Source organism: Theropithecus gelada, chromosome 6 (genome assembly GCF_003255815.1).
Source record: "Theropithecus gelada isolate Dixy chromosome 6, Tgel_1.0, whole genome shotgun sequence".
Classification (NCBI taxonomy): Eukaryota; Metazoa; Chordata; class Mammalia; order Primates; family Cercopithecidae; genus Theropithecus; species Theropithecus gelada.
In genome coordinates, this window is record NC_037673.1 from 137,031,682 (window position 1) to 137,042,893 (window position 11,212).

Here is an 11,212-nt window from a genome sequence, read left to right on the forward strand (position 1 = left end):
TGATATAGTGTGGCCCTGCAGGTACAGGAATTCCTATCCTAGGCCAGAAGGGTTTGGTGCCCTTCATCACCCTGAAACATTTGCCAAGGCCCAGAGTAGGTCTGTTGGCCTTTGAATCACACCATTCCTTTCCCTGTTCTTCCTTTCTGCTCCTTACCAGCACTTTGGTCTGGTGCGCATCATTAGGTGTCACTACTGCTTCCTGGCTGGATGCCAGGCTGCCACTGTCTACCCTGAGCCCAAGATTTGTGGCCTCACCACATCCAAGAAAGCTAGAAAGTCACCTTAGCCATTGCCTTGTCTTTGACTGTATTCACCTTGGTAGGACAGATATTTTTGAGGAAGCCAGCATTGTGCATTGCACATAAGAGGCTGAAATTGGGCCTTGCTGCACTAGCACCTAGAATGGCTAATTTCAGACAAATGACACCATGGTTCCATGGATGTAGGCAGCAGTCCCAATTATTAAAAATGGTCACAGAGACATGGCACAGAAGACGACATCTGGAGAGTCACTAAAAGCAAGACCTAGGGGTTGACTGTTGGTTTAAAATTCAGTTTCTGAGGCCAGGCTCGATGACTCACGTCCACAGTCTCAGTGCTTTGGGAGGCCAAAGCAGGAGAGTCGCTTGAGACCAGGAGTTCGTGAGCCTATAGCTATGCAGGAGGATCGAACCGAAGAGTTCAAGGCTGTGGTGAGCTATGATCACACCACTGCATTCCCAGCCTGGATGACAGCAAAACCTTGATTTAAAAAAAGAAGAGGCTGGGCGCAGTGGCTCACGCCTATAATCCTAGCACTTTGGGAGGCTGAGGCGGGAAGACAGGTCAAGACTTCAAGGCCAGGCTGGGCAACACAGTGAGAGTTAAGTTTCTATAAAACATACAAAAATTGGCCAGGCGCGGTGGCTCACACCTGTAGTCCCAGCACTTTGGGAGGCCGAGGTGGGCGGATCACAAGGTTAGGAGTTTGAGACCACCCTGGCCAACATGGTGAAACCCTATCTCTACTAAAGATACAAAAAATTAGCTGGGCGTGGTGGCATGCACCTGTAGTCCCATCTACTCGGTAGGCTGAGGCAGGAAAATCGCTTGAACCTGGGAGAAGGAGGTTGCATTGAGCCGAGATCGAGTCATTTGCACTCCAGCCAGGGCGAGACTCTGTCTCAAAAAAAAAAAAAAAAAAAAGGCGTGATACCGCATGCCTCTAGTTTCAGCTACTCCGGAGGATTGCTTGAGCCCAGAGGTGATCGTGCCACTGCACTCCAGCCTGCGCGACAGAGCAAGACCCTGTCTTAAAACAAAGCAAAACAAAACAAAAAATTCTTGGGAACTGAGCACTGCTTGTCCAGCTCATTGAGTTTCTGTAGACAAATTGTAGGAACTGGCACAGCAAACTGGCCACAAAGATGTTAGGGGCGTGGATAGCAGCTGCTTGAGCTGCCTGCTGTCCGAGACTCCTGTATGTCATCGAGCAGCGTGGGATTTTGCGGCTTCCTGACAGCCCTGGCTGTCGCTTGACTTGATCTTGAGTTTCACCAAGCCACGAAGGACTAGCGTCCCTCTCTCCTATCCCAAGGGCATTAAGCCTGTCTTAAGTAGGAGAGTAAAAACTTACACGCAGTTCCCAACTTTACGTGTCGTGACTAGAGAGGGAATTGACGGTCGCACAGTTTACCTAGGCCAAACTGGGCCACAGCCGGACAAGGAAGTAGCAGATCTCTCAAGCGCGGTTCCTTCGCTGCGCTCCACCCACACCAGCACCGGCCAACCGACCTCTCCTGTAAGAGGGAGAACGTCCCGGCGACACTTCCGGCCCCGCCTCCTGAGGCGGAAGCAGAGTCCCAGGCTGCTCCTCCGGTGCCTGGGACTGGTTCCGAGGGTGGTTCCGAGGCTGACTGCCCTGCGGCGGCGTGGCTCGCAGTCGTCAGCATGGACCGCACTTGTGAGGAGAGGCCCGCTGAGGATGGGAGCGACGAGGACGACCCAGACTCCATAGAAGCCCCTACCCGGATCCGGGACACCCCGGAAGACATCGTGCTGGAAGCTCCGGCCAGTGGGCTGGCGTTCCATCCGGCCCGTGACCTACTGGCTGCAGGGGACGTGGACGGGGACGTGTTCGTGTGAGTGCGAGGCAGGGCCGGGGGCGCTGGGTCTGGAAGCTCCCCGGGGATGGAGCTGGGAACAGGAGAGAGGAGAGAAAGTTGCAGGGAGACAAATTTTGCGTGATTGATTGGGTCCGATTCATTCAGTAACATTCAGCTCTTATATCACACCAATCTGTTGAAAGAACTGGAATGTCGTGACAGAGCCCAGAGACCGTAGTAGGACAAAAAGCCCTTTAAGACCTTGTTATTTCCCAGCGGATTATTATTTATTTACTTACCTATTTATTTTCGAGACGGAGTCTCGCTCTGTCGCCCAGGCTGAAGTGCAGTGGCGTGATCTGGGCTCACTGCAACCTCTCCCTTCCGGATTGAAGCAAATCTCTGCCTCAGCCCCCTGAGTAGCTGGGATTACAGGCGCCCGCCACCATGCCCGGCTAATTTTTTTTTGTATTTGTAGTAGAGACGGGGTTTAACCATCTTGGCCAGACTGGTCTTGAACTTCTGACCTCGTGATCCACCTGCCTCGGCCACCCAGAGTGCTGGGATTACAGGCGTGAACCACTGCGCCCGGCCTCCTACCGGATTATTATATTGTGCCCGAAATAGGCTCAGCAGACTCCTTTAATTGATTTTTCAAACCACAAATCTTGGCTCACGCCTGTAATCCCAACACTTTAGGAGGCCGAGGTGGGCGGGTCACCTGAGAGGCTGGAGCTCGAGACCAGCCTGTCCAACATGGTGAAACCCCATCTCTACTAAAAATACAAAAATTAGCCGGGTGTGATGGCGCAGGCCTGTAATCCCAGCTAGGCGGGAGGCTGAGGCAGGAGAACTCGGGCAGTGAAGGTTGCAGTGAGCCAAGATCGCGCCACTGCACTCCAGCTTGGACGACAGAGTGAGACTCAAAAAGAAAACAACATAGGCCAGGTGCGGTGGCTCACGCCTGTAATCCCAGCACTTTGGGAGGCTGAGGCGGGCTGACCATGAGGTCAAGAGATCGAGGCCAGCCTGGCCAACATGGTGAAACCCCGTCTCTACTAAAAATACAAAAATTAGCTGGGCGTGGTGGCACACGCCTGTAGTCCCAGCTACTTGGGAGGCTGAGGCAGGAGAATCACTTGAACGCAGGAGGCAGAGGTTGCAGTGAGCTGAGATCGCACCACTGCAGTCCAGGCTGGTGACAGAGACTCCATTTAAAAACAAAAAAACAAAAAAACCAAAAAGAAAACAACATAAATCTGAGCAGACACTCCCTTGATTAAAACCCTTCAATGGTCTGCTTTTAGGATTTAGTACAAATTTCTCAATCCCGCTTTCAACGCCCTGACCATCTGTGCTCATTCATCCATACCTTTTAAAAATATATCTTGGGGCAGGCGTGGTGGCTCACACCTGTAATCCCAGCACTTTGGGAGACCAGGTGGGGTATCACCTGAGGTCAGGAGTTGGAGAACAGCCTGGCCAACATGGTGAAATCCCGTCTCTACTAAAAATAGAAAAATTAGCTGGGTGTGGTGGCGGGCGCATGTAATCCCAGTTTCTCGGGAGGCTGAGGCAGGAGAATCGCTTGAACCTGGGAGGCAGTGAGCTGAGATGGTGCCATTGCACTCCAGCGGGCAACAAGAGCAGAACTCCGTCTCAGAAAAATAAAAATAAAAAAATCTCGAAACCTCAGCCCCTTTGCACATGCTATTCTGTCCGGAAAACTCCTTTCTCCTCACTATTACCTACTATCTCTGAGTTCCCAGGATCTCTTCCCTCTTCCTCTATCCCCAGACTAAAATTGGTTACCTATTAGATGCTGCCATGACACCAGGTGACATGGTACCTTTCCCTTAGTAATGAATGGTTGGTAACCATATATCCGTTTGTGTAATTATTTGAATGCTGTCTCCTTCACTAATGTTTTTCAAATGTCTTTGACCTTGCCTCTCAGAGAAATACCTTTTACATTATATATGCTGATACAATTTCTGATTTTCTATTATTGTGTGCATGTACACAAAATGCTGATTGTAGCTTACCAGTCTGTTATATGACTAGAATGTGAAAAAACACTGTTCTGGAGTGTAATCAGTCGTCGGTTTTGTTCTCTATTTTATCTCCAGCCTCTAGTTTAGGGTAGGTGCTCAATACGTGTTTGACTTTGAACAAAAGATACAAGTTAGAGGCAGTGGAAAACTTGAAGATGCTGTGCTTATCAGATTTACTTAATGAACTTAAACCTCAACAACCCCCCCCCCCCCCCCCCGTTAGCTGTAATGGCCTTGAGCGTGTTAACTTCTGTATTTTCATCTTTGAAGGGGAATTATACCTACCCTTGCAGAGGGGACAAATTTGCAGTACAGTGCAATTTTACAGTTCCCTTCTACTACTATCCATATTTATGGTGCCAGGCACTTGGGAGTTGCCCTAGACATCCACCTTTCTTCACATTGCACACAACTTTGTTGCTTCCCTTGTCTTAAAAAAGGTTCTGGAGGAAAATTCTTGGTTCTTCCCTTCCCCACCCTCAGCCATGACTATTGTGAAGAGGTTCCTTTTCGGAGGATTAAATTCAAACTTCTACTTGGCTCATGTGGTCTCATGCCCACCCCAGCCCATCTTTCCAGATTCAGTCATGCTACTCTCCTGCTATAAGGAACCCTCCTCATTCCTTATCTCTGCTGCCTCCAGTATCTGGCCCTTGCTCTCGGCCAGGTAAACTCTACTCTTGTATGATCCAACCCACATGTCACCACCTTAGCTTTCCAGGGCTCTCTTCTCCCTTCCCAAGTATTCATTCAATCTGTGAATGTTTATTAAGCTACTTTTTCATGTTCGGCACTGGGACAGAGAAAATGAGCAGGCTCAGTTCTGCCCACCTGGAACTCACTGGCAATTAAGCATGTATTCATTCTGCTCTTTTTGAGGATCTGCTCTGAGGCAGGCACTGGGAGTATTCTGTAAACAGTACTCACCTCAAAGTTGTTTACAGGCTGGTGCCTCTTCCCCGCCTCCATTTTGATCCTGCCTCTTTTTTAGCACGTACTCTCAATGTACTGTAATTGTGGCTTTCTGTAGCTCCTACAGACCTGAAGTGCAAGAGCCTGCTCTACCGTACTGATTTTTACATTTCTAACTTCTGGGGCTGTTTTTTGTCATTGATGTAAGAAATATTTCCTTCACAGTGGTCCAGACCCAATCGTTGTCCAGGCTGGGGCTTTCAAAGATGATAAAGAGGGGTTGGGTGGGATCACAAAGAAATGTTGAGCAAATATACCTTGAATTAATATATATTGAAAAAAGCAAGACCTAACATTTCAAACTCACTGAAAATGGAGAAATGAGATGGTAAACTTTGGGCTTGGAGGTATAGAAGCAGGAACTCCTAGGTAGGTGGGAAGGCTGCTCTGTCTAGTTGGTCTCTGCACTCAGTGCAACCCAGGATGGGTCTGGAGTCATTTACTCTCCTTCCCCTTTCCCCAGCTTTTCCTACTCTTGCCAAGAGGGAGAAACCAAGGAGCTATGGTCATCGGGTCACCATCTCAAGGCCTGCCGAGCTGTGGCCTTCTCTGAAGATGGGCAGAGTGAGTACTGGGGAAGACAACCAGCAATGTGGTGGAAGGGAGCAGTGAGCAGCACCATGACCTGGGCACCTTTTCCCCAGAGCTTGTTACTGTCTCCAAGGACAAAGCCATCCATGTTCTAGATGTGGAACAGGGCCGACTAGAAAGACGTGTTTCCAAGGCTCATGGGTAAGGAGAACAGCCAATTCTGTGTATGTGCATGGAGGTGAAGGGTAAGGACCAGGAGGTCCCCACTGGGACAGAGATGCTCCAAGAAGTTCTACATCTGTGTCTCTAGTGCCCCCATCAACAGTCTTCTGCTGGTGGATGAGAATGTTCTGGCCACTGGGGATGACACGGGTGGTATCCGTCTCTGGGACCAGCGGAAGGAAGGCCCCTTAATGGATATGAGGCAACATGAAGAGTACATCGCAGACATGGCTCTGGATCCAGCCAAGAAGCTGCTGCTGACAGCCAGGTACAACCTCAAATCTGCCTTGCCTCCCCTCCTCTCCCTGTGAAATGTCTTCCTCACATGGACCTTGTGTCTAAGCCTATTGCTCTACTCTCTACAGTGGGGATGGCTGCCTTGGAATCTTCAATGTTAAGAGGCGTCGGTTTGAGCTGCTCTCAGAGCCTCAGTCTGGGGATCTGACCTCTGTCACCCTTATGAAAGTATAGCTGGGTATGGTGGGATGGAGGGGTGTATGCTGGGGGCTTAGTCTAAGGCAGCTTCCACATTGTTTTCCCTATTTCCCTGCAGTGTGGGAAGAAGGTGGCCTGTGGCTCCAGTGAAGGTACCATCTACCTCTTCAACTGGAATGGCTTTGGGGCCACAAGTGACCGCTTTGCCGTGAGAGCTGAATCTATTGACTGCATGGTTCCAGTCACTGAGAGTCTGCTGTGTACTGGCTCCACCGATGGAGTCATCAGGTGAGGGAAGCCTGGACAGCCCTTAGGTCACAGGAAGGGCAGACCCAGTTAGCCAGTACTCAACACTGTTGTTTCCCTGCCCAGGGCTGTGAACATCCTACCGAACCGAGTGGTGGGCAGTGTGGGCCAGCACCCTGGGGAGCCTGTGGAGGAGCTGGCCCTTTCCCACTGTGGCCGCTTCCTGGCCAGTAGCGGCCATGACCAGCGCCTCAAGTTTTGGGACATGGCCCAGCTGCGAGCTGTGGTGGTGGATGACTACCGTCGGCGCAAAAAAAAGGGAGGACCACTGCGGGCTCTGAGCAGCAAGACTTGGAGCACTGATGACTTCTTCGCAGGACTGAGGGAAGAGGGAGAAGACTCCATGGCTCAGGAAGAAGAGGAGGAGACTGGGGATGACAGTGACTGAGGGAATGAATTGAATCTCAAGACAGGTCCTCACCAGGCAAGAGTCTTGCTTATTGAGCTGCATCCCCAGAGAAGATACTATTTTTTTAAAAGACAGGGTTTTGCTGTCATCCAGGCTGGAGTGCACTGGCTTGATCATGGCTCACTGCAGCCTCAATGTGCCCAGGCTCAGGGTGTCCTTCCACCTCAGCCTCTGGAATAGCTGGGACTACAGGTGTGCACTACCACACCAGGCTAATTTTTAAATTTTTTTTTGGTAGAAACAGGGGTCTGTGTTGTCCAGGCTCGTCTACAACTCCTGGACTCAAATGATCCACCTGCCTCTGCTTCCCAAAGTGCTGGGATTACAGGCACGAACCACCACACCTGGCCAAAAAACATTTTTTTGAGATAGGATCTCACTCTGTCACCCAGGCTGGAGTGTAGTGGGTTGATCATGGCTCACTGCATCCTTGACCTCCCCGGCTCAAGTGATCCACCTCAGCCTGCCTGGTAGCTGAGACTTGGCATGTGCCACCATGCTCGACTAATTTTTGTGATTTTTTTTTTTTTTGGTAGAGACTAGGAGTTTCACTATGTTGACCAAGCTGGTCTTGAACTCCTGGACTCAAGTGATCCTCCTGCCTTGGCCTCCCACAATGCTGGGATTACAGGCATGAGCCACTGTGCCTGGCTGGATATGAATTTTTTTTTTTTTTTTTGAGACAGGGTTTCGCTCCTGTTGCCCAGGCTCGAGTGCAATGGCATGATCTCGGCTCACTGCAACCTCCGCCTCCTGGGTTTCAAGTGATTCTCCTGCCTCAGCCTCCCAAGTAGCTGGGATTACAGGTGTCCGTCACCACGCCAGGCTAATTTTTGTATTTTTAGTAGAGACAGGGTTTCTCCATGCTGGCCAGGCTGGTCTCGAACTCCTGACCTCAGGTGATCCACCCGTCTCAGCCTCCCAAAGTGCTGGGACTACAGGCAAAAGCCAACACGCCTGGACTGGATATATATTTATAATACCCTACAGTGTAGCACAAGAAGATGCATTCAAAGCGCTGATATGAGGAAGTACTTGCCCCGTAGCAGCTATTCACTCTATCAGTATAAGACAAACTGTAAGCTAGGGCAAGATACCACAGACACAAGTATATACTAACCAGGGGTTTAATATAAATACAACCAGCATAGAAAGACCCAAAACTACACAGAAACCAAAACCAGAATGCCATGTGGTGAAGCCAAAGGGCAGAATTTCTGACCCCTGTGGCTCAGCTGCCCCTCCCCGCAAATAAAAACCAACAAAGACGACAAATCAGGACAATAAAGAAGATTCATGCTAAGCTGTGGCAGAGGGGGGAAGGTATGATCGGGTGGGTGTGGGACAAGGAATGGCCATGGAAGACCACAGGGTAGCTTGGACCCTGGGCTGGGAGGGGGAGAGCAAGGCCCCTCACCACAACTTAAGCCAAACCTAAGCTGCCCCAGGTGCCGTAGGTCCCTGTCCCAGCAGGGAGGCTGATGGCCTGGGCCCATGCCTCTCCCCACCTTTGAGAGTCAGATAGTGGCCACCCAGGCCTGCTGGGCTGGGGCCTGACACAGGCTCTGCCTGCCCATTCAGGCTGCCTGTGGAGAGAGAATGGAGTCACTGTTTAACCATGGTACCTGCCTCAGCCCCAGCAGACCACAGGAGGCTGGCCCCAGACTCACTGAGTGCCTGCAGCAGCCGAACAGACACAGCATCCTTGGCCACCTCATGCCCATCCTGGCCATCTAGGGTCAGCACAACCCAGATGAGGCCACTGAAAGGCACCGGATGCCCAGGAATCACCACCTGATACCAGAAGCGGTGCCAGCCAGCAGGTCCTATGCCCAAACACTTAGTGAGGAACACAGGGCTGCCCAGCTTCATTCGTTGGCACAGCAACTGCAGGGTAGCCCGAGCCCCTTGGGACCCTAACTTGTCCCTTGCCAAGGCCAACTGGCTGCCCTCTGGTTGTGGGGGCCGCAAGGAGGGACCCACAAGCTGCTGGCGGAGTCGCTGCTTCAGGTCTGGCTTGAGCCACTCCACAGCCACCTGCTCTCCACAGAGGTGTGACTGCCCTGCAGGAAAAAGGTAAAGATAAGGGCAGGTCCAAACCCTGGGCCCAAGCCTCCAGGTTGTGAGCCCTTTGGAGCTACACAGTCCTGTAATGTGTAGCCTTCGCATTTCCTGGTAGTGTGACCATGGGTAAGAAAAGACAAGCCTTCAGGCTCCATTATTTGCAAAGGGAGTATAACACAACTGCTACCTTACAAGTTTCCTTGGAGAAGTACTGGTTAATGCAGGCTTTGTCTGCCTCATAACCATCATAATGGCTAATCTTTACTGCCAAAAGTTGCTGTAAGTCAGTCAGTATGCTAAATACCATACACCCATTATGTTAATTCTCACAACCGTCTGAGGAAACAAATACTATAGTAAAAGGCTCAGTTGGGTTCCCTTGAGCAAATCAATTTCTCTAACAGTTTCCTCACAGCTCGAGGGTCCTGTGCCTATTATGCGGTGTGGGTGTGGGGGAATGTTGAGGATTAAGTCAGGAGATAATGCTCGGGAAGTGCTACCAATTTAGGTAAGTGGTGGTGGTAGCACCATTGGAAGTTTTAAAACTCTGAGATCAAATAGTAAAGGGTTGCAAATTCTGGCATGTTTGACTCTAAGATCTTGTAACTTTAACAGCTATGCTCAGTGTAAAGTGCCTGGCAGAACGCGTTTGGCCCCAACCAGCCCCCGGCCACAGCCTACCTTCCACCAGGGCCTTTTTGGCCATGGCAGCGGCCCGGTGAGAGCTGAATTTGAGCAGAGCGATCTGCCCAGGCGCCGGTCCGGGGCTGGGCAGCAGCCGCGCCTCCTGCAGGCCGGGACCCAGCGGCTGCAGCGCGAGCAGCAGCGCGCTGCGGGTCAGATTCAGCGGCAGGCCGTCAACGCTCAGCTCACACTTCTCGGTGCTGCGGCACACGAGCAGCGGGCAGGACGGCCGCAGCGGATGGTTGTGCAGCGTGGCGATGGCGGCCTGCGCGCCGCGCCGCGAGCTATAGCGGGCATAGGCGAAGCCGCGGTTCAGGCCGCTGAAGGTCATCATCAGGCGGAACTCGTAGAGGCGGCCCACGCGCTGGAACAGCGGGATAAGCTGGTGCTCGTACACGTCCTGAGGCAGCCGCCCGATGAATACCTCTGACCCAGCTGGCGGCGGGCTGCCCACCCAGCCTGTGGGAAGGGGGTATGCAAGGCCACCGTCAGGCGACGCTTTCGAATTCTGAGCCCACGGACCCAGCGCGCGGGGGTGGGAAGCGATGTGAACCAAGGTTTGTGAAATGGGCTTACACCCGTACCCTGGGTGGTTGGCATAATTAGGTGACTGCGCTAACGAAGGGGCTGGCACAGAGTAGGTACACCTTGAGATTGGCCCCCTCCCTCGACGGGGCGGGTGGGCGTGGAGCCACAGTTCCTCCTTTGCTGGGGGATATAAATCCGGGTAGTTTGCAGTTCCTGACAGTGAAGGCTGGGGCAGCCCCTCCCCCAAAGGGGGTTGGTGTAGCCGGACAGGCAGAGGGGCTGGGACTACCGTACCTGGGGGTGGCCCGCCATACTTCCTCTGCCCGTTCACCTGCACCAGGCGGATGCCTGTCTCCCTGACCCACGCCTCCAGCGCCGCCTTGTTCTCTGGATTCACCCTCTCACACCACAGCTGAGAGGGAAAGGAAGGTTGGAATGGCGGATCGCCAAGTCCGCCCCCCACCTCTTCTGTGGGTACTAGGGTCCCTAAAGTCGACCCCCGCTCCGGCGCCGGCCCCCAAGTCGCCAGCCGCTTACCTCACAATCCCGCTTGGACTGCATGGCCCTCCCGCTGGCCCCCTCCTACTCTCTTTATAACTTCCTCCCCACCAGCCTCTGGAAGCTTCCCTACCCCTCCACCCCGCAAGCTCTCATTGGCTCTGAGCGCGACCCCGCCTCCCAAGGGGGTGGAGGTATCCACTGCACGTGCGCCGCCCGGGCTTCGCTCAGACCCTCAGGTGAAAGCTGCAAATTAGTGGGTGAGTACCTACGGGGACTGCCTCCCGAGGAGGAGGAGCTCCCAAGCCGCAGGGTGGACGCTGGAGACAAGCACCTCAGGGTCACAAGTTTACTGTCTTTCTCCCTTTTCCATCCCTACATTGGTCTGCCGGGGAAGGTGGGGCTAGGCATCAGTGACACGC

General features: G+C 52.5%; 2 protein-coding genes across 3 annotated transcripts; one reads left to right on the forward strand and one right to left on the reverse strand.

The window, feature by feature from the left end:
* Positions 1-1,691: 1,691 nt before the first annotated feature.
* Positions 1,692-9,663, forward strand: WDR55 (WD repeat domain 55). 2 transcript variants are annotated; one of them, XM_025387258.1, is made up of 8 exons: positions 1,692-2,123; positions 5,577-5,677; positions 5,758-5,845; positions 5,955-6,134; positions 6,232-6,331; positions 6,420-6,589; positions 6,674-7,031; positions 8,598-9,663. In XM_025387258.1, the coding sequence occupies exons 1-7, from the start codon at positions 1,933-1,935 to the stop codon at positions 6,993-6,995; spliced, it is 1,152 nt and encodes a 383-aa protein (XP_025243043.1). In that variant the 5' UTR covers positions 1,692-1,932; the 3' UTR covers positions 6,996-7,031; positions 8,598-9,663. The 2 variants fall into 2 exon arrangements, with proteins under 2 accessions (XP_025243043.1, XP_025243042.1); XM_025387257.1 differs by having other exon boundaries at positions 6,674-9,663.
* On the reverse strand, positions 8,128-10,897 carry DND1 (DND microRNA-mediated repression inhibitor 1). The gene is made up of 4 exons (XM_025387260.1): positions 10,830-10,897; positions 10,587-10,704; positions 9,762-10,223; positions 8,128-9,079 (listed from the first exon to the last, which is right to left on the reverse strand). Exons 1-4 carry the CDS (start codon positions 10,851-10,853, stop codon positions 8,622-8,624), a joined length of 1,062 nt encoding a protein of 353 aa, XP_025243045.1. The 5' UTR covers positions 10,854-10,897; the 3' UTR covers positions 8,128-8,621.
* Positions 10,898-11,212: the final 315 nt, after the last annotated feature.

Excerpts from the sequence above, each read along its gene's own strand:
- WDR55 (XM_025387257.1), top strand. The coding sequence starts at position 1,933 with ATGGACCGCACTTGTGAGGAGAGGCCCGCTGAGGATGGGAGCGACGAG. Across the intron at positions 2,124-5,576 it reads GTGGACGGGGACGTGTTCGT|CTTTTCCTACTCTTGCCAAG; the intron begins GTGAGTGCGAGG and ends CCCTTTCCCCAG. Across the intron at positions 6,135-6,231 it reads AAGCTGCTGCTGACAGCCAG|TGGGGATGGCTGCCTTGGAA; the intron begins GTACAACCTCAA and ends TACTCTCTACAG.
- DND1 (XM_025387260.1), bottom strand. The coding sequence starts at position 10,853 with ATGCAGTCCAAGCGGGATTGTGAG. Across the intron at positions 10,705-10,829 it reads AGTCCAAGCGGGATTGTGAG|CTGTGGTGTGAGAGGGTGAA; the intron begins GTAAGCGGCTGG and ends TTTCCCTCTCAG. Across the intron at positions 10,224-10,586 it reads GTATGGCGGGCCACCCCCAG|GCTGGGTGGGCAGCCCGCCG; the intron begins GTACGGTAGTCC and ends CCCTTCCCACAG.